The following is a 22,919-nucleotide window of genomic DNA, read 5'->3' as shown; positions in this document are numbered from 1 at the left end:
GGAACTGTGAAGGCTTGTTGTGACTCTGAAGCACGCGGCATTGGAATTGACCACACACTTGCCCAGGGTGGCGTAACAATATCAAATATTAATGAAAGAAATGGTAGTCTTTTGAAATGTAACCTTAAAAAAAGACTTGTCAGGATGTGGGACACAGTAGTGCAGTGAGATACAAACAAAGTCACATTTACTGCCAATACCAAGTTAGAAAGTGGCAATGGGCCTTCCCCTTAAACTGCTGCAGTCCTTCTGATAATGGTACTTTGTAGGATATTCTAGTGTGTTGACCCAGCATTGCTGATATGTCTTAGGTCAGGATGTGTGTGACCTGGAGGCTGATTGCATTCCTACGACAATGCTCTTGCTTTCCTCATTGGTTAAGATATGGTAGAGCGGGAGGGATGTGCTAGCAAAGTAATCTGCATGAGTTTCTTTCTGACGTTTAAAAGTAATAAGCTTACGAACTGTGAAACAGTACTGACAAGGCTATAAAACACCTGAGATGCCTTTCTTTCTCCATGCATCTTCCTTCACTGTGTTGAAATCAAGACAAAATGCATCATTTCTCCCCGCAGATCTTAAAACTGTCGAGGTCCTCCTCTGTCTTGACTATTCAAATTCCTGCAACCTACAGGCTTTTAAACCTCGTGCACTTGTTGATTTGTCTTAGTTCTCATTGTCATCCACTTATCTGTGAGCCCTGGACTTTCAATGAAGTTTCTCAATTTAAAAGATAGAATGTAATTATAGTACCAATTTGGTCCTGTATACTTCAACAGCTGGAAAAGATTATCTTCTGCAAAACATTTTATTACAACCAACTTTTTGGGTATTTAATTTCGCCATCAATGTGAGAAAATTACTCATGGCTCTGCATTGTGCCTAATATCCACAATATTCAATTAGAAGTGTTTCCAGTTTCTAAAATAGCCACAGCTGGAATTTCACTGCAAAAATCTAAGCGGCATTTTCAGTAAATGGGTTGGACTACCAAGCCTGTGAATGTTACATGCAATATATGAACTATGTACATTCCCTTATGATAACAATATCCAATTTGTGTGTGTTGCATTTTTGTTGACTTCAGAATTAAGAGTTAGATTCTGAGTTCAGATGCAGGATGTTCAGTTCATCACTGCATTACATATCTGTTGCATTTCTGCAATACTTACCAATTTACCAAGTTATTGTAATGTTTTATGCATAAATCCTCTACTAGATTTAGTGGAAAAACTGACAACTGTGACTGTCAGACATGTGCATCCATGTTACCACTGTTTATTGGCACATTTAATTAATGGCAAAGCATACATAAAATACATCTGTTTAATGACACAAGGACTCATTTCTAACTTTCACATACTGTGCTGAACATTTATGTGAATGAAATAGTTTCTGCTCTAAATTATCTGTTAGTTTTCATACAAAAAGCTTACATAAATACACAAGCAAAAGTTGGACCAGCAAAGGTTCTTGCAAAACCTGTATATGAATGATAATCACTACCAGATTTCCATGATAGCAACTGTTCAAACTTAGGAACAATTCAAAGAAACCACAAACATGTCACATTAAGATGCCCACAAATTATAATGGGTTGCATGGCTTATAATACCAGCTGGGATTTTAAAGCTTTAAATATGAACTCACTAAATCAAAGTAGGTTTTAATACTGCTGAATGTAGACAATTTGAAACAAGAAACTTTCAGGTGCAGCCTGGAGAAAGAAGAAGGGGGAGGGGGGGGAGGGGAAGGGGTAGGGAGCACAAAATTTTATAATAAAAGTGATATGCTTTTGTTTATTGAGAGGCTTGTGGTGTGGGATTTTCTGATTTGCTCTCCTGACTAGACTGAGCTTTGCTGTTCCAAGGGCTGTTACTTCCCAGTGCAGGAGAGTTATTGAAATCTTCCTCGTCATCAATGCCATTTGCTGCGTCATACTGCGTATTCTCTAATCGAGTGATCAGTCGCTCATCCTCATCCCCGAACTCTCCGCCCATCAGTGTAGGTTCACCCACCACCATAACATCCTATAACAGGAACAAACAGTCATGTGGTAAAACACTGCAGAGCTTTAGTTTGAATTCCTAAGACTGTATGCAAACTAAAATGTGGGTGCATCTAGTAAACATGCACCATAATTTTGGATTTGATTGATTAGTCAAGACAAACTTTACATTTTATTTCACCAACAAAGCTGTCAACCAACTATTCTACTTGCAATTCAGCAAGAGTATTTATAGGATATGTGAAGTTAACTACTGTTATTTTGTCAAATGTTAATCTAACAGAACAATTCCTAATCTTAAACATTTTAAAGCATTATTTTTAACTTGCTTTACCCTCCGAGATCAAAGCAAAGTTTAATTTAAAACTGTAAGAAGCAAAAGTACTGTGCAGTCAGCATCCACTAGATGGTGCATTTGTGCTGTTTATAGTATATTGTAACACTACAATGCAAGAAAAAGATCATTCAGATCAGGAAGAACAAATGCTCTTCTAATAAATAACATGTGGGCGGCGCGGTGGCACAGTGGTTAGCACTGCTGCCTCATTGCACCAGGGACCCGGGTTCAATTCCGGGCTTCGGTGACTGGTTTGCACTTTATCTCCATATCTGTATTAGTTTCCTCTGGGTGCTCTGCTTTCCTCCCACAGTTCAAATAAGTGCAAGTGAGGATTGGCCATGTTAAATTGCCCCTTAGTGTCCAAAGATGTGCAGGTTAGATGGGGTTATGGGGTTACGGGGATAAGGTCGGGCCTAGGTAAGGTGCTTTTTCAGAGGGTGGGTGCAGACTCGCTGGGCTGAATGGCCTCATTAAGCACTGTAGGAATTCTATGGTTCTATGTGTCATTTGCAGTTTACTTGGTCTGCTGTCACTTAATGGTGTATCTTCCATGAATCATCAATACCCTCTGTCGTATCCTCTCCCCCCCCCCCCCCCCCTCCCCCCATGTGTTAATCACAAACATTCTACACAGTAGCACAAGATGAATGCTGAGCAGTTCTCAGCAGGGGCTGGGGCCTCAATGACCTTGCATGCTTCTCATACACATGAAAATACATATATGCAAAATCCTGTTGATCACAGCAATTTGATTACTGTTTTCACAAGCAAAGGCTGTGAAAGATAGCACACAACTTGATGCATGTGTGTTTTTTCAGGAATGTGGATATGTAAGAATTGTGGAACTATAATATTATATGAACAGTTAGATGGAAATGTTTGAAACATGGAGGCTTACAATTCAAAATTATGATTTTCCATTAATTTGTAGTACAAAGGCAGGCGAAATTTCAATTGCATTTCCACGTAAAATTCTTTCAAGTCTATTTAAACAAACTTTAAATTTAAGTAGCTTAAGTAGGGGGCTCTTTCTAAGGGTTGGTGTAGACTCAATGGGCCAAATGCCCTCCTTCTGCACTGTAAATTTTATGATACTATAAAATTTGATTGCATGTAAAGAAACCTTTTACTGTGCCAGTTCTCAGTATCATAACACCCTAATGCTCCTTTAAACTTAACAGGGTTCTGTTTCTTTACTCACTTCCCTGGCACATGTTCTGATGAATCCGAACTGGAGTTGGGTAGATATTTTCAAATTATTTGCATGTAGGTGCAATCTTTTGCAGCCAGTTGTGATATTTTCAAATTCAAAAGTCACATCAGTGTGGTGATCACAAGTGAACCAGATGCAACACAACTGAGCAACCACTAGAGGGAGCACGGGAGAGCCATATAAATAGATCAGGACAGGAAGTGAGGACGCACTTCACAGCAGGCGGGCTGGTAAGCAGGACACACACAGCAAGCAAAGCTGGTAGTTAGCACTGGAAGGTCGTTCTAGGTCGAGCTCTGGAAACTGAACGAACTCACAATAAAGCATCTTCTCCACACTTGAGACTACGAGCATTATTAAGACACGAGTAGCAACACATGGTTCCAGGAGTGATTTCAGATGCTTATGACAGGACAACTCAGCTGCAGATACAGAAAACAAAAAAATGGCATGGAAATCTCAACCAAGAATGGCATGGAAATCTCCTACTGGACATTCGACTTGGGAAGACATTGCTGATGAGAGGATGTGCCTTGGATACCCACTTCACCTGGACACGACTGGAAAAGTAAGAAGTGTCTGGGAAAGGTTTAAACAAATGTTCGATTTCGGTATCATAGCATATGATGCAGCAGCAGCCTCAGACGAAATTAAAATAGCAATTCTCATCGAAGGAAATGAAGCTACGAAAGTTTATAATGGATTTAAATACTCAAAAGGTGAAGACAGAAACAGCTTACAAACGGTACTAAACAAATTTGAAGAGTACTGTGAGAAATTTGAACAGCAAGACATACTCAGAGTCCAAACTGCACAGAGACTGAGTGATGCAAAACTTAAAAAATCACGAAAAGAGCAAGAAATCGCGAATGAAAAGTACAGATCAAAAAGAAGAAATAAAAAGAATTTCTCACAAAGCCAAAACGCTGAAACCCTGTCCAAATCGGGAAGAGAAGATAACTTACGAATTTTGGAAGACCGGTCCTGGTGGGACAGAAAAATCGCTGAAATCCGCGAAAAACGGCAAAAAATGGCGTTGGAGCACATTTTGCAGTCTCTGGTAAGCAAAGAACTACAAATCGCGTCTGCGCATGCGCCGGAACCGGAAGTCGCGCATGCGCAGTTTGAAAAAGATCGCAGCGCCGATCGTTATGCGCATGCGCAAGCCGCGCATGCGCAATGGGAACGAAACCGCACAGTGAAGGAGGAAGGCCGATTTGCGCATGCGCAATGCATTCCTGCGCGTGACGTCATGACGTCTGAGCATCCCGACCACGCCCACTTAAAAGGGAAATGCCCGAAAATTGAAAATAAGACACTTAAAGTGGTAAACACAAACTTTCTTGCCTCAGAACACAGAAAAACGCCTGAACTTACACCAACAGTTAAAAACAACTTGCACAACACCCTGAAAAAAGCAGTCTGCACCACCCAAAGTGAAGAGAACAAAAAGAATTCCGAAACAACAAAGGATGACTTGTTTTTCGAAGAATACTACTCAGACACAGCTGAGTCAGTCGGATATGCTTCTCACAGCATCAGCGACACGGTCGCAAAGTTCAACACGAATCAACTCGTGGTAGAAGAAGCCAACGAAGATGAAATGGGTATCAAGGAATACTACTCAGACATGGAGGAGTTATTTGGACATGCTGATCACAGCATCAGCGACACCGTTGCAAAGCTCAACACGACTCTACTCATGGTAGATGAATCCAACACCATGAGGCCATGGCAGCTCGTCGATACATTGGATGACAGCAATACCCAAGACGAAGACGACGCCACACAGAGAGCATAGGAAGACTCCACGGAGCGAGCGATGACAGGCTCCACAGTGCGAGTGATGAAAGACGCCAACAGGGATGCAAGCAAACACTCCCGGGCGGACACCAAGCATGAACAAGACCATGAAGGTAAACCCGCTGTATCTGAGCAACCGCAAGCAGACAATGAAAGTCTACCAAGCTCACAGGAACAAGAAGAAGACAACGTACATCTAACCACTGACACCATGCATGCACAAGACCATGAAGGTCAACCTGCCGTATCTGAGCAACCACAAGCAGACTATGAAAGTCCAACACGCTCACATGAACAAGAAGACGACAATGCACCTCTGCCCACTGCATGCGAAGACAGTGACAAGGTGATCACACTCAACGTACAGGATCACAGTGAGACTGACAGTTCTCAGCTTGCCTGTACCGAAGCACAGAGCGAAAACAGTGACAAGGTGCTCGCACTCGACGTACAGGATCACAGTGAGACTGACAGTTCTCAGCTTGTCTGTACAGAAGCACAGAGTCGGGCCACCCAACAGTCCAGAGAGACGATGCCGAAAGAAAACATGCAGATTTTGACTCCAGAAGAGGAGCACCTGGAGTCCAGAGAGACAACGCCGAAAGAAGCCATGCAGATTCTGACTCCAGAAGAGGAGCACCTGGAGTCCAGAGACACCAAACAAAAAGAAACCATGCAGATTTTGACTCCAGAAGAGGAGCACCTGGAGTCCAGTGAGATAACATCAACAGAAATCATGAAGATTTTAACTCCAGAAGAGGAGCGCCGAGAGTCCACAGACACCGCGTCAAATGTAATCGAGAAGACTTTGACTCCGGAAGAGGAGCACCAAGAAAGCAAAGATGCGGAATCCAATTCTCCACAACTGATTGATGTCACCTGCACCGATGCAACATCAGATCATTCGCACCACTCGCGAGACGGAATGCTAAATGACTCAAATTATCCACTCGGGACACTCATAGAGTATAACAAAAAAAAAACAAAAGTCAAAAGAAACACAGCAAGAACAAAAACAACATGAAGCGCGACAAGACCAACAACAATAGCAAGAAGCACAGCAGAAACGAGAACGACAACAGCAAGAATAAAAGCAACATGAAGCGCGACAAGACAAACAACAAAGTCAGGCACAAAGATAGCGACAACGACAGAGACAGAAACAACAAGAATGGCAACAAACACAACAAAGTCAGGAACAAAGATAGCGACAACACCAAAGACAGAAACGACAAAAACAGCACCAAGACTGGCAACGAGAACAACAAAGTCTGGAACAACGACAGTGCCAACACCAAAGACGGAAACGACAAAAACAGCGACAAGTACGGCAACGAAAACAACAAAAACAAGAACGACAGAAACAACAGCAATGAAACAACGACTTGTACACAATGGCACTACTTGGCACATGACGGACAATGCCACAGCGCATGGCAAAACGATGACAAGACTACAAACATGTCATGGGATGACGACGAATCGCATAAACACACGTCTGCTCCAGAACGAGCAAGCACACCAGCATCCAAGGCGGATGAGACAATAAATCAACACCACAAGCACAGAAAAAAGTCCATGCCAGTCAACATCAGTGATGTGACCATTCAAACACCTCGGGATGACGCATTGGGTACTTAACATAACAAGGAACACCAACAACATTCACAGTGGACTTGCAATATCAATATCACCACGTCATCAACAACAAAAAGAAAAAAAAAAGCTCTGAACAAATTCATCAAGTTTGGACTCATAAATGTTTTTTATTAAGATTGGACATATAAATACATTGGCTTTGTTAACTAAGGCAATAGCACCATCACTTGTATAGATACGCATATCATAAGTTACTGTGTTGTAGAATTTTTCTTTAATGATGTACAGAAACTATGTAAAGAGAAAAAGGGGGATGTGGTGATCGTAGATTGACTAGATACAGAACAACAGAGCAAACACGAGCGGGAGAGCTACAAATACACCGGGACAGGATGTACAATTTTCTTTAACGATGTACAGAAAATATGTTAAGAGAAAAAGGGGGATGTGGTGATCACAAGTGAACCAGATGCAACACAACTGAGCAACCACTAGAGGGAGCACGGGAGAGCCATATAAATAGATCAGGACAGGAAGTGAGGACGCACTTCACAGCAGGCGGGCTGGTAAGCAGGACACACACAGCAAGCAAAGCTGGTAGTTAGCACTGGAAGGTCGTTCTAGGTCGAGCTCTGGAAACTGAACGAACTCACAATAAAGCATCTTCTCCACACTTGAGACTACGAGCTTTATTAAGACACGAGTAGCAACACAATCAGCATTGACAGTTTATCGGTTTGCTGTCCACATGTAATACCCGCTTTCTAGTAGAAATACTATTTGGCTGAATTTTAAAAATCTGTCATTGATATCAGTCTGGATATTGCTCTTGTTCACTTAAACATACTGTCTGCCACATTTACTTAACAAAAAAGCCTCTGGAAGAAGAGCTTTTGAGAAAAAAATTCAACTCTGTTCTAAACATTTTTAGGCTTACATCATATCATATCGGGGCTGGTTTAGCACAGGGCTAAATCGCTGGCTTTTAAAGCAGACCAAGGCAGGCCAGCAGCACGGTTCAATTCCCGTACCAGCCTCCCCGAACAGGTGCCGGAATGTGGCAACTAGGGGCTTTTCACAGTAACTTCATTTCATTTTCATCATACGTTAAATATTCAATGATGTCTCAGCTTCATAGAAAAATTATTTTGGCATAATAGGAAACAAACCACTAATTAACAAGAATCCATCATAACCTTTTCAACATTTTTTTGTTCTATTTTATTTTGTGGCCTGTTCCAACTCCTGCCTATCAAGTTTGCTTTACTCTTTCATGCGATGTGAGAATCTCGGGGAGGCCGGGATTTGTTTTCCATCTATAATTGCACTTGAGAAAGTGGTGCTGTTACTCAGTTGCCATCATTATTACAGTGGTGTATTATTTACTTCACTTCCGTTAATTCCTTTTTACATTTTCGAATCACCTTCGAACACTAGAACCAATATAACCAAAGATTTTGTTTCCATAAAGTTAAGACAAAACTAGTTAGATAAATTATTCATTAATTACACACAAAGAGATCAGAGGCGGGATTCTCCCGTACCCGGTGGGATGGAGTGGCGTGAACCACTCCAGCGTCGGCCCGCCCCAAAGGTGCAGAATCCTCCGCACCTTCAGGGGCTAGGCTGGTGCCGGAGTGGTTTGCGCCCCACCGGCCGGCGTGGAAGGCCTTGGGCGCCGCACGAGCCGGGGCAGAAGGGACTCCACCGGCTGGCGCGGGTCCGCGCATGCACGGGAGCATCAGCGGCTGCTGACATCATCCCTGCGCATGCGTGGGGGGGGGGGGGCGGTTCACCTTTGCGCAGTGGCTTACATGGCCGGCGCGGAGGAATAGAGTGCCCCCCACAGCATAGGCCCAGTGGGCCCCGATTGCAGGCCAGGCCACCGTGGGGGCACCCCCCCCCCCGCCCCCGCCCGGGCCAGGTTGACCCGCGCCCACCTGCGCCGCCACGTCCCGCTGGTAAGGAACCTACTCCAATTTATGCTGGCGGGACCTGCATAGAAGGGGACGGGACCTCGGCCCATCGTGGGCCAGAGAATCGCCGGGGGGGGGGGGGGGGGGGGGGGGCGCTGACAGCGGCCGCTGACTGGCGCGGCGCGATTCCCACCCCCGCCAATTCTCCGGCGCCAGAAAATTTGGCAGTCGGCGGGGGGTCGGAGAATCCCGCCCAGTTGTTGTTTCAAATGACTAAGTTAAACAGCAGATGCACTTAAGCTGTATTCTTTTCTGCCCTTTTAAAGCATTTTTAAACAGACATATTGCTTTGATACTAACTCCTCCACGGCAGGTGGGTTAAAAAGTCAAAGGTGCAAAATGACCCTGCAATTCTGCTTTTACATTGGCAAGCTTTGTGGCATCTGAGTGATCAACTGTGGCAAAGCGGGACATTTCTTAATGTTTTTAAATTGAGCACCCACAATCCAATTTGGAAACCAATTGAAAGTCCGATAAACCTGTACATGCTTCTGAGAGGCTGGAAAAGGGATATAGAAGTTGCCAGCTCAACAAACTAAGTCCGTTTTCCTGCACTGCTTGTGGGTAAGCAGCAGCAGGGGTGCTCTCCATGGTTCCTCAAGTCTTGAGGCTCCTCTCTCCTGATTGCCCACCTCTGTACCCCTGTCTAATGCCTAATTTTACACTTCCTTCCCTCAGTGGTGATGTCTACCCTAAGGCCTGCTGCTGGTTGGAAAATAAATTCAAGAAATGATAATGAGGTCCTGCCATTAAGTTTCAGCAAGACCTGAACCTTCCCAGCCTTCCACATTTTCGACAAACCTTGTAGCTTTCTCACCTCCCTGTAAATGGGCGGCACGATGGTTAGCACTGTTGTTTCACAGCACCAGGGACCCAGGTTCAATTCCCAGCTTGGGTCGCTGTCTATGCGGAGACTGCATGTTCTCCCCATGTCTGCGTGGGCTTCCTCCGGGTGCTCCGGTTTCCTCCCACAAGTCCCGAAAGACGTGCTGTTAGGGAATTGGACATTCTGAATTCTCCCTCTGTGTACCCGAACAGGCGCCGGAATGTGGCGACTAGGGGCTTTTCATAATAACTTCATTGCAGTGTTAATGTAAGCCTACTTGTGACAATACAGATTATTATTAGTATTAAGTAGTATGATCATTGTTTGTACTAAAAAACTTCAAGTCAGCATCTCCAACTGAGGACAGAAGAAAAACAAAGGAAAATCTTCAAAAAGTAGTAAGAACCAAGGGGAAAATGCGTCAATAACTAAATGGCATAAATTTATCAGCAAAAAAATAAAGGAGGTCTGGAACATTTTATAATGTTTTGAAAAGGGAAGTGCATGAATATTAGAACAAGACAATTGAAAAGGAATTGGGGAATGATAGAGTAGATAGTTCTGTCCAGATATGTTGCGCTGAATGTTTTTTGAGCTGTAAAACTTTATAAATCTATATTATGGTCTTTAAATTCTTGGAAAAACTTGAATCTATAATATGACTAGTTCATATAATTCATATAATGTATTTAAAAGAAAGTTCAGATTTTTTCTCCTCCTATCCTAATCTGTTCTCCAGAAAGGTTTCTGACCAAGAACCAATTTTCAGCTTTATCTGTGCCAGTCAACATCTGAAAGCTAGGATATTGTATGAATGCCGTGATCCATCCTTCAGTTTATCATACTTCCTTGTGAGCATGTGCCGAGCCTTCCCCATTCATTCCTTGGCCCCAAAGCTGAAATTGGTACGCACGAATTGGAATCATGCCATGCATGGCACATTGCACAGGTATAATGTGGAGTGACTGATGGAATTAACTATTGTAAAACACTTCGAGAAACAAGTTTCCATGTCAAAAGGAAAAAAAAATCTATTCACAACATGGTGCTCAACAGGCAGAAAAGTACCAGTGAAACACAAACTCGGCCTTTATTTTTTTTTAGAAAATATTTTTTATGCTGTTTTTAATATTTTATACATAAAACAAAAGAACCCCCCTCTAGGCAGCACGGTAGCACAAGTGATTAGCACTGTGGCTTCACAGCGCCAGGGTACCAGGTTCGATTCCCTGCTGGGTCACTGTCAGTGCGGAGTCTGCAAGTTCTCCCCGTGTCTGCGTGAGTTTCCACCAGGTGCTCTGGTTTCCTCCCACGGTCCACAGTGCAGGTTAGGTGGATTGGCCATGATAAATTGCCCTTAGTGACCAAAAACGTTTAGGAGGGGTTATTGGGATGGGGCTTAAGTGGGTTGGTGCAAGCTCGATGGGCCGAATGGCCTCCTCCTGCACTGTATGTTCTATGTACAAACCAACCACCCCCACATAACTCGAAGTAAAACCCCATCCATCCCAATCCCCCCTCCCCGCCTTAGCAGTAGATGGTAACCAACTCTTTAAAGTGAAGAATAAGTAGACCGAATCTCTTATGGAACCCCTCAATCGCACCCCTCAAGGTGAACTTCACCTTCTCAAGATACAGGAACTCCGTCAAGTCCCCCAGCGACACTGAGGCAAAGAGCGGATAAGCTGACCTCAACCCCAACAGGACCCACCTGTGAGCAATCAGTGAGGCAAAGGCTAAAGCATCTGTCATTGCCTGCAGCTCCGACAAGTCCGACGCTCCAAGTATGGCCCCCAAGGAACTGGGCTCCAATTTCAAGTGCAAGACCACCGACATGGTGCTGGAAAAAAGACCTCCAAAATTTCTCCAACTTTGGGCAGGACCATAACACGTGTACATAGTTTGCCGGACCGCTCACAAGTGTCCTCCACCCCTTCAAACAACCGGATCATCCTTGACCTCATCATGTATGCCCTGCGCATCACCTTTAACTGTATTAGCCCCAGTCTCGCAGACCAAGTTGAGGCATTCACCCTCCACAAAACCTCCCACCACAACCCCTCCTCCAGCACCACCCCAATTGTTCCTCCCACTTGGCCTTAACCCCCTCTAATGATGCTGTATCCTCCCCCAGAATTCTCCCATAAATCGCACAGATGACCCCCCCCTCCAATCCCATAGCCAACAGCATCCCCTCCAACAACCAGGAAGGTGGTGTCACCGGAACCGCCGGGTAAACCTTACTTGCAAAATCTCGCATCTGCAAAGGCCTCCTCCCCATGCAAACCCAAACTTCTCAGTTAACTCTCCCAAGCTCGCAAACTGCCCTTCCAAGAATAAATCCTTCATTTCCACCACTGCCCCGGCTCCTCCCATCCCCGAAACCTAGCATCCAATCTCAATAGCTCAAACACATGACTCTCTTGGATCGGCATCAGCCTCGACCCCACGCCTAACTTAAAATGCTGCCGAAATTGCCTCCATATCTTTAGCATGGTCACCACCACCGGACGACCCGAGTATTTCCCCGAGGCAAACGTTAGCAGCGCCATTGCCAGTGCCCACAACTCCCGACAAGAGCTTGCCTCAATCCTCACCAGTTTGGGGCTGGTTTAGCACAGGGCTAAATCGCTGGCTTTGAAAGCAGGCCAGCAGCACGGTTCAATTCCCGTACCAGCCTCCCCGAATAGGCGTCGGAATGTGGCGACTAGTGGCTTTTCACAGTAACTTCATTTGAAGCCTACTTGTGACAATAAGCAATTTTCTTTTCATTGCTTCCGGCTCCCGACCCCAACCCCACACCTTCTCAGCGTTCGCCGCCCAATAATAATACAGCGGATTTGGCAGAGTCAAACCCCCCGACTGTTACCCTCTCTGAAACACTATCTTCCAAATCCTCGGTACCGTACCTCCCAGACAAACGATGAAATCAAATGTTCCACCCCCATAAAATCGCTTTTGGCAAGAAGACTGGTAAACACTGGAATAAAAATAAAACCTGCGGCAAAGCATTAATCTTTATCTCCTGTGGCCGGCTTTCGATGATGGGGGAGGCTATCCCACCTCAACAAATTCACCTTGACTTAGCCCGCCATACTTGTAAAATTTAGTTTACGGAGCTGGGCCCAATCCCGAGCCATCTGCACTCCAAGATACCTGAAATGAATAGTCGCCACGTGAAACGGCAATCCCCCCAAGTGCGGGGAGACCAAAAGGCATTCGCTCTACTCCAAATCCAATTTATATCCTGAAAAATCCCCAAATCGCTTAAGCAGTCCTGTTATGTTCCCCAGCATGGGAACCGGGTTGGAAATATACAACAAAGAATCATCAGTGAGGGCAGCATGGTGGCGCAGTGGTTAGCATTGCTGCCTCACAGCGCCGAGGTCCCAGGTTCGATCCCAGCCCCGGGTCACTGTCCGTGTGGAGTTGGCACATTCTCCCTGTGTCTGCGTGGGTTTCGCCCCCACAACCCAAAGATGTGCTGGTTAGGTGGATTGGCCACGCTAAATTGCCCCATAATTGGAAAAAATGAATTGGGTACTCTAAATTTTTTTGTTTTTAAATCATCAGCGTACGGGGACACCCTATGCTCCCCCCCCCCCCCCCCCCCCCCCCCACTGGGCCCCTCCACTTATCCGAGCTCCTCAACACAATGGCCAAGGGCCCTATCGCCAGCGCAAACAAAAGGGGGGACATGGAACACCCCTGCCTCGTTCCCCTATGCAGGTGAAAATATCCCGTGTTCACCCCATTCGTACATGCACTTGCCCTCGGTTCCTTATACAACAATTTGACCCATGCCACAAAGTTAGGCCTGTTCCCAAACCATTCCAATACCGTAAACAAATAAGTCCACTCTATCTGATCAAATGCTTTATCTGCATCCAGCACCACCACCACCTCCTGTTTCCCCCCTTCTGATGGGGGAGAGCACCACATTTAACAATTTGAGGATAACCACCAACCCTTTACAAACCCTGTCTGATCCTCCCCAACCACTGCGGAAGCCACTCCTCCAACATAGGCACCAACATTTTGGCAAGACATTCAACAAAGATATTGGCCGACGCGACCAAGTCTTGACTGGGTCCTTATCCTTTTTTTTAACAACAGCAAAATAGATGCCTGTCCCATCGTCTCCGGTAGCACCCTCCCAGCCGTGCGGTTAGGTGAATTGGACATTCTGAATTCTCCCTCTTTGTACCCAAACAGGCGCCGGAATGTGACGACTAGGGGCTTTTCACAGTAACTTCATTGCTGTGTTAATGTAAGCCTACTTGTGACAATAAAGATTATTATTATAGCTACTGCGTTCTCAATCATCTCCACCAATAGCGACGCCGACTTATCCAAAAACTCTACCGGGAACTCATTCATCCCCAGTGCTTTACCCGCTTGCATCTTCCCTACCACCGCCCGAACCTCCTCAATCCCCACTAGCTCTCCAACCCTGCCTCATCATCCTCTCCCACCCTGGGACACTCCAGACCCTCCCAAAAACTTCCTTATATCCGACATTCCCACTGGGTGCTCCGACCCATACATCCTCTTGTAAAACTCCTCAAATGCCCAAACTCGCCCTTTATTCCAAACTTTTTCTTTCTGTAAAAAAGTATGAACAATATATGGAATCCTATTTCTGCATTAGTTAGTATTTTGAAGATTAAAATAAATAAATAAAGCAAACACAACAGCTAGTGACCATAGGACTGGTATGGAGGTGAGACTATAAGAACGGTAGGTTATTAACCTTCTGAACTGCTGCACATGTCCAGGAGTGAGATGCTGCCTCTCTGAGAATGATTAACTGTTGAACAGGTTTATTTGTACAATCCGTCAGCTTGTTCCCATACTTGGCCAGACATTCAATCCTCCAGCCACCAGCAATCTAGTGTTTGTTCCACTGCTTGATTACTGTAATTAATTTAAATAAAGTTTTTTTTTAAAAGAGAGATAACAACGCACATACTGATGAGATAATTTGCATAGGTAATTAAGTCATTAGCAAAAACCTGCTGATTGCCAACAAGCCTTAAATTTACCATCTGTTACCAAAGAGTCTGTCACCTATAAACATATTGGAACTGTACAACAATCTGTGCAGAAAATGTTCCAATTTGCCCAGCTGTTATAATAAACAGGATGTCAGCATGGAGGAAGACAGCCTCTTACTAATTAGCAATACACTGATGAATAAACTTACTCATCTCATTAACGGAAAAAAAAACTAATACATGTGGGGATCAGGCACTGCAGCTAATCAGGAAAATATACAGGGACATTGAGTCACAAAAAGAAATGATGTAAACAAAAGATTGTTTCAAAGAATACATGCTGTAAAAATAAACAAGGACGTAAAAGGCCCATTTCCCTCAATAATACTCGCTGGAACCTGAACTCACTGGTTCAGACACTTACTCCCTGCAGAGGGCAGCAATATAACCCACAACTGAGGTTTAGCAGAGACATGTTTTACAGTCAAATGAGGTTTAAAAAAGCCTATTTTGTGGAGACACTAATGACTGATTTCCCACTCCAACTCAATACTCAGGACATCAAAACTGTGCAACTTCCTACCTTCAGACTCTCCTTACACCTACAATGTACTGTACAAATAATTAAAACATGGGTTTGATATCTACTGACTAATCGTACTTGATTTACTTGAATTAATTTCCGAGGTAACACTTAGTACTCTGGGTCCTGGTTCCCCACTTTGTTTTCTCAATAATACAAAGACTGATGTAGAAATGTGCAATTCACTTTTAGCGCTTTTTTCTCATTTTTACGTGCTAATTGTGCACTCACTCAGCTCCTGCACAAACCCCATTAAACATCAAAAATGTATTCTAAATTGATTGGCGCAAGATTCCTGAAAATTGGCAAAGGCCAAGGGGAGGTCGGAAAAGCAGCGTTGAACCCGCCAAGGGCAATAGTGGCTTTTCCCTTTGCATCGCTGGCTTCTGATTTGCCTGGCAAGCTTTGGAAAATCAGGAAGGGGTGTCTGGTACACTCCTTGGATTGAAAGGCTGTATGGAGGAACCATATGCCTGAGGTGATTGTGGCACCACTGTAATGTAATGAGGTCAACATAGCTAGGGTCACAGAGACCTTGGTGCAAGACATTTGTCCTGCACTGCTGCAGGATATGCACCGCCATCATGTCAGCGATGCAATCATCAAGGTGCCACATTCAAACGCCATCCCAGCTCGCATCAGCCACACTTCAGATGTGGCCAGGAAGTGGGGGCTGCCAGGAGATTTGCCCCCATGTTTTCAGTTCCCTCCCTGGGAAGTCTATTTGATGCAGTAGAGGTCCACCATGATGTGCTGTACCCACGCTCAGGAGAAAAAACAGCAGCAAGGTCACCAACGAAGCATGGGAGGTGGTGGCAGCAGTCGTTAGTGCCACTGCTCTGCAGAAGAGGACAGCCATTCAGTGCGGGAAGAGGATGAATGATCTCCTTTGTTCTGCCAGGGTAAGTTACTCTTCTCTCAACTAACACATCCATTACACATCTACAGGGATCACATTCACTGCCAGTTCAGGAAAGCCGCCACTTGCTCTCCCACACACATCTTCATCTACCCGCTGGGTTGTGTCCTCATTACCTCACTGGTTCAATTCACTATCCACACACACCAAACATTCTCATCACCTGCCCTGTTCTGCTTACACTCTCTCCATCTGTTTTCATGCAGTAGAAGCAAGCACACAAGAGGGAGAGATCTCAGACAGGTGGAGGGATGCCAGAACTCAAGTCCCTAACGGATTGAGAGGACAGAGCCATCCAGCTGGTGAGGGAAGATGTCGACTACCCCTGTGCTGATGGTGAGGATTCAGCACTGCATCATCCATCAGACAACAATGTTGAGTCATGTTTCCTGTTCTAAAGGCCTCTGCCATACACTAACAAACTATCCTTTCTTTTGCAGGCACATCAGGAATGCAGCCCAGGGAATAGTCCAGGTTCTCTACTCCAACACCGACACCAGCAGAGAGGAGGGATTCATGGATTCTGATATCCAAGAACCGACACAGCGCTCACCCACACACACTCCACCAGTGTAGAGACACACTCCTTGGTGGGACTTCATTCTACAGTAGTCACCAGGTGGGCACTCGCAGAGCCACAAAAGGCAGAGGCACAGACATCCCAGGGTGCTGGCAATCGGAGAATTCCTGGAGACGAGGAATCTGCTCAGTTCTCTGCTCTTGCTCTTTTTAAATACCCGCTCTGACTCTTAACTGCCGCTCTTTTTAAATCTCCGCTCTGACTCTCTGCTCCCGCTCTTTTTAAAACTCCAGGTGTTAAGCACTTGTACATAATGTTCACCTCTGTAATTAAACTCTCAATAATATTACTCTTTCTATGGCTCCTTGTTTTGATGAGTTGTGTTCCTGGAGTTGCAACCAGAAAACTGGATTCCTGCACCAAAAAAAGGCAGGGTGCTTAGTCCAGAGCTTTGTGCAAGGTTGCCAGCACAGTGACTGAACATATCAGTCATGCCTGCTTCTCGTAGGGAAATGAGGATATCTCCCACAAGGTACAGGGCTGGTGTCACTCATTCAGTCATTGTCCATGTATGCTCTCTGCATCTTTTGAGGTGTGGCACCACGCTCGCCAGCTCCCCGCTAACAAAGTCAGGCAGCACTTAAGCTGCACTTGCTCAGCCAACCCCAGCCAGCTCGCAACAATAACGCCGAGGAGACCAGCCCCAAGATTTGGGGACGCTGATCTCGGGAGGCTCCAAGATGCGGTGGAGGCCAGGAGGGATGTCCTGTTCCTCCGAGGGTTCCAGAAGGTTAGCCATATGGCAGCCAATGTTTCTTGGGATGCGATGGCGACAGCTGTGAGCGTGCCCTGGAGATGACTGGGGTGGCCGATGACAGAACGTTCCCTGAAGCGGAGGCTGGTGGAGGCCCCAGAGGTGAGGAACCACCAGGCTCCACCCAGGGAACCTGTCAAACACGAGTTGTTATTGCCTTACTGATTAACCCATCCCTCTCACTGACCACATGTCCATTCTCCTGCAGGTCTTCCAGCCGACGGTGCTGGCCCATCCTGGGTGGCACCCTCTCCAGGCTCCCAGGAGACCACCTCGAAGGAGAGCTCCGGGGATGCCACTGATTAAATTGATATACCATCATTTCGACTCGAGACACATTTAGGATCCAAACTGTGGCTTTAATCAGCTAGTTGTTAGTCCGGTGGTCGACTACAGCGAATGGCCGACCGCCGGGAACTCTGGGTACTTATACCCCACCTCAGAGGCGGGGCCTACTTGCCTCGACCAATTGGAGAGCAGTCACATAACTAGTGCCAACCAATCGGACAAGAGGCACATGACCTGCCAGAGCCAATGGGAAGCCAGTGCTCTGCACCAATGGCAGTGCTCATATCCATACCACCACATTCACCCCTTGTGGAGAAAGAAGGGGGTAAGGGGGTAAGGGGGGGTCCGAGGACTGGTGGTATGAGCAGCGAAAATCGATAGGGGTGAGCTGCCCACTGGCTCATGGCAAAACAATACTACTACTACTAATAACAACAGAATAACATAAAAATGTCCCCAAAAAAGTCCCATGGCCACATCAGATGGAGACGATCAGCCTGTCGGGTGCCCGTGGTGTTCTGGAGGACCGTCGCAGTGGAGCCGGTGACGTCGGGCCGATGGTCGTCCTTGCCTCCGGGAGCGTTGGTCGTAGATGTGTCTCCGTACCCCGGACCGGTGGTGGAGACGCTGTAATCGGGGAAGAGGGGGCATGTGCGCTGTGTCGTGGGGGGGGGGGGGGGGGGGGGGGGGGGGCGGGGGCTGGGGGGGGGACGTGTTTGTGTAGGGGGAGAAGGCCGCACGCCGGCGGGTGCCAGGTCCTGGAGCGAGACCGTATCCTACCGACCGTCGGGATACGCCACGTACGCATATTGCGGGTTGGCGTGGAGTAACTGGACTCGCTCAACCAACGGGTCGGACTTGTGCACCCGCACATGCTTCCGGAGCAAGATGGGCCCGGGGATGGCCAGCCAGGTCGGGAGAGGGGATCCTGAGGACGACTGCCTGGGGAAAACAAGAAGACGTTCATGAGGTGTTTGATTAGTGGTGGTACAGAGGAGAGACCGGATTGAATGCAGGGCGTCGGGAATGACTTCTTGCCAACGGGGAATAGGGAGATCTCTGGACCGTAGGGCCAGCAGGATGGTCTTCCAAATGGTGCCATTCTCCTGCTCGATCTGACCGTTACCCCGGGGGTTATAACTGGTCGTCCTGCTGGAGGCTATGCCCCTGCTGAGCAGGAATTGACGCAGTTCGTCACTCATAAAAGAGGACTGTGGATGTACGCGGGGTAACCGAACAGGGAGACGATGGATAGGAGGGCCTTTATGACGGTTTTTGTGGTCATGTCGGGACAGGGAATGGCGAAAGGGAATCGAGAGTATTCGTCGATAACACTCAAGAAATAAGTGTTACGGTTGTTGGAGGGGAGGGGACCCTTGAAGTCTATACTGAGACGTTCAAAGAGATGGGATGCCTTGATCAGATGCGCTCGTTCGGGGCGGTAGAAGTGCGGTTTGCACTCGTCGCAGACGTGGCAGTCCCTAGTGACGGAGTAGGGCAGGTTGCGGGTCTTAATAAAATGGTAGAAACAGGTGACACCTGGATGGCAGAGGTCCTTGTGGAGGGAGCGGAGGCGGTCAATCTGCGCGCTGGCGCAGGTACCGCGGGATAGGGCATCAGAAGGCTCGTTGAGCTTCCCAGGACGATACAAGATATCGTAGTTGTACGTGGACGACTCGATCCGCCACCGCAAGATCTTGTCGTTCTTGATCTTGCCCCTCTGTGCATTGTCGAACATGAAACCTACTGACCGTTGGTCTGTGAGGAGGGTAAACCTCCTGCCTCCAATATCGCACAGCTTCGACTATGGCCTGTGCCTCCCTTTCCACCGAGGAATGGCGGATTTCGGAAGCGTGGAGGGTTCGTGAAAAGAAGGCCACGGGTCTGCCTGCTTGGTTCAGGGTGGCTGCCAGAGCTACGTCAGACGCGTCGCTCTCGACCTGGAATGGGAGGGACTCGTCGATAGCATGCATCATGGCCTTTGCGATATCCGCTTTGATGCGGCTAAAGGCCTGGCTGGCCTCCATCGACAGGGGAAAGAAGGTGGACTGGATGAGGGGGCGGGCTTTGTCGGCGTAGTTGGGGACCCACTGGGCGTAGTATGAGAAGAAGCCCAGGCAGCGTTTGAGGGAGTTGGGGAGGGGAAGTTCCATCAGGGGGCGCATGCGTTCGGGATTGGGGCCTATCACTCCGTTACGCACTACGTAGCCAAGGATGGCTAGATGGTCGGTGTTAAACACGCACTTATCCTTATTGTAAGTTAAATTGAGTTTTGCGGTTCGGAGGAATTTTTGGAGGTTCATGTCGTGGTTCTGCTGGTCGTGGCCGCAGATGGTGACGTTATCGAGATACGGGAAGGCGGCCCGTAAACCGTGCTTGTCGACCATTCGATCTATCTCTCGTTGGAAGACCGAGACTCCATTTGTGACAGCGAATGGAACCCTGAGGAAGTGGTAGAGGCGCCCATCAGCCTCGAACGCGGTGTACTTTCGGTCACTCGCGCGAATGGCGAGTTGGTGGTCGGCGGACTTAAGGTCCACCGTGGAGAAGACTTTGTACTTCGCAATCCTGTTAACCAGGTCGGAAATACGGGGGAGAGGATACGCGTCCAGCTGCGTAAACCTGTTGATGGTCTGACTGTAATCGATGACCATCCGGTTTTTCTCCCCAGTCCGAACTACCAGCACTTGGGCTCGCCAGGGACTGTTGCTGGCCTCAATAACTCCTTCCTTAAGGAGCCTCTGGACCTCGGACCCGATGGAGGTCCGGTCCTGGGCACTGTATCGTCTGCTCCGAGTGGCGACAGGTTTACAATCTGGGGTGAGATTAGCAAACAAGGAAGGGGGGTCCACTTTGAGGGATGCGAGGCTGCAAACAGTAAGAGGAGGAATAGGGCCGCCGAATTGAAAAGTCAAGCTCTGCAGGTTGCACTGGAAGTCCAGGCCAAAGAGTGCTGGATCGCGTAGACGGGGGAGAATGAGGAGTTTGAAATTTCTGAAAACCCTCCCCTGGACTGTGAGGTCCGCTATGCAGCACCCGGTGATTTGGACGGAATGCGAACCCGAGGCCAATTCAATTTTATATTTAACTGGGTGGATGGGGAGCGAGCAGCTTGGGGTGGACGAAACGTTCCGTGCTCACGGAGTCCAGCAGGCACCTTGTTTTGTGTCCGTTGAGCTGAACCGTTGTTGTTGTCTTGGCGAGCGTGCGTGGTCGCGACTGGTCGAGCTTGATGGAAGCCAGTCGTGGTGAGAGTTCCAGATCCTCTTCCGTGGCAGAGTAGTCGCTTGCAGGGCCTTCCGAGTTGGCCCAAGATGGCGGCGACCATGGCCCGCACATGGCGTCCGGGGCCCAAGATGGCGGCGCCTGTGGGAGCCTCGTGGTGGCTGGGGGCAGTGTCAGCGGCGTCTGGGAGCCGGTCGGGGCAGCTGGGAGCGCGGGTCGGGAGGACCATGGGGCCGTTGCTGGAGTCGGGCCGGAGAGGTTGGTGCGCGGCGTGGGCCCCGTGGGGGGGGGGGGGGGGGGGGGCGATCCGCGGTCACTGTGCGGAACAGCAGCGACCGACTTGGTCTGGCAGACCACTGCGTAGTGGCCCTTCTTCCCGCAGCTCTTACACAGAGCGGAGCGGGCCAGGCAGCGCGGGCGGGGATGCTTTGAGAGGCCACAGAAATAGCAACGGGACCCCGCTAGTTTGTCGGAGCGACCCGCGGCGCAGGCTTGCGGGGGGGGGGGGGGGGTCGGGGTCCACGGAGGATGGGGGTGGCGTGTGCCATGAAGTCCGGGAGTTGCTGCGCGGCCGGGGGCGTATGCGCGGGTGTTCAGGTCAGCAGGTCCATCAACCAGGGAGGTTGCAAGAGTCCGTGCCTCAGCTAGGCTGAGGGTTGTCTTCTCTAGCAATCGTTGGCGGATAGAAGGAGACTGCATGCCAGCAACCTAAGCGACTCTGATTAGAAGTTCCATGTGCTCCATCGCCGAAACTTGGAGACATGCGCACGTTCTCCCTAGAGCTGCGAGGGCCTGGTAAAACTCGTCGAGGGACTCACCAGGGAACTGTTGTCTGGTCGTCAGGAGATGCCGTGCGTATACTTCGTTGACTGGCTGGAGAAAGTGTCCTTTGAGAATCTCCATGGCCGCATCAAAATCGCCTTCGTCCTCGATCATTGCGTAGACTGATGTGCCCACGCATGAGTGGAGGATGTGGAGTTTCTGCTCCTTGGCGGGCTTGCCGGCTGCAGTCGTCAGGTAGCTATTAAAACACGCCTGCCAGTGTTTAAAAATTGCAGACGCATTTGAGGCATGCGGGCTTGTGCCGAGGCAGTCAGGCTTGATGCGAAGCTCCATCAATTCGACTCAAGACACATTTAGGATCCGAACTGTGGCTTTAATCAGTCTAGTTGTTAGCCCGGTGGTCGACTACAGAGAATGGCCGACCGCCGGGAACTCTGGGTACTTGCCTCTCGACCAATTGGAGAGCAGTCACATGACTAGTCCCAACCAATCGGATGAGAGGCACATGACCAGCCAGAGCCAATGGGAAGCCAGTGCTCTGCACCAATGGCAGTGCTCATATCCATACCACCACCACACAGCTGTCACCCCCACCCCTCCATCAGCACAGATACACACACCTCCGTTGGAAATGTTAGTGGTCAGGCTTCGGGGGCACAATCTGGTGAGCAGCACACTGAACAAAGAACAAAGGCCATTACAGCACATGAACCTTTGCGCACCCCCCCCCCCCCCCCCCCCCCCCAAAAGCCTGTACTTGGCATGATATCATCCTTGGCCAAAACCATCATCACTTCCCAGTGCTCTATCCCTCTACTCATCCTGGTACGCTAGCACAGTGGGTAGCACTTCACAACTCCAGGGTCCCAGGTTCGATTCCCAGCTTGGGTCACTGTCTGTGCGGAGTCTGCATGTTCTTCCCGTCTCCTCCGGGTGTCACGGTTTCGTCCCAAAAGTCCAGAAAGACGTGCTGTTAGATAATTTGGACATTCTGAATTCTCCGTGTACCCGAACAGGCGCCGGAA

At 48.0% G+C, this 22,919-nt stretch overlaps 1 protein-coding gene across 14 annotated transcripts in view; it reads right to left on the bottom strand.

Moving 5' to 3' along the window:
* Positions 1 to 1,253: 1,253 nt before the first annotated feature.
* The window catches only part of LOC119963054 (LIM domain-binding protein 2), a 659,146-nt gene continuing 637,480 nt past the window's right edge, over positions 1,254 to 22,919 (bottom strand). For 7 of the 14 annotated variants that reach the window (XM_038791570.1, XM_038791569.1, XM_038791573.1 and 4 more), the window contains one exon: positions 1,800 to 2,030. In XM_038791570.1, the coding sequence (XP_038647498.1) occupies positions 1,800 to 2,030 (231 nt within the window). Of the gene's footprint in view, positions 2,031 to 22,919 lie in introns of all 14 variants that reach the window. The other 7 variants (XM_038791565.1, XM_038791566.1, XM_038791574.1 and 4 more) reach the window with 2 other exon arrangements.

The sequence above is a fragment of the Scyliorhinus canicula genome, chromosome 3, assembly GCF_902713615.1.
Source record: "Scyliorhinus canicula chromosome 3, sScyCan1.1, whole genome shotgun sequence".
NCBI lineage: Eukaryota > Metazoa > Chordata > Chondrichthyes > Carcharhiniformes > Scyliorhinidae > Scyliorhinus > Scyliorhinus canicula.
Note: the sequence above shows the minus strand (reverse complement) of the source record. Positions and strands in the feature narration are given on the sequence as shown.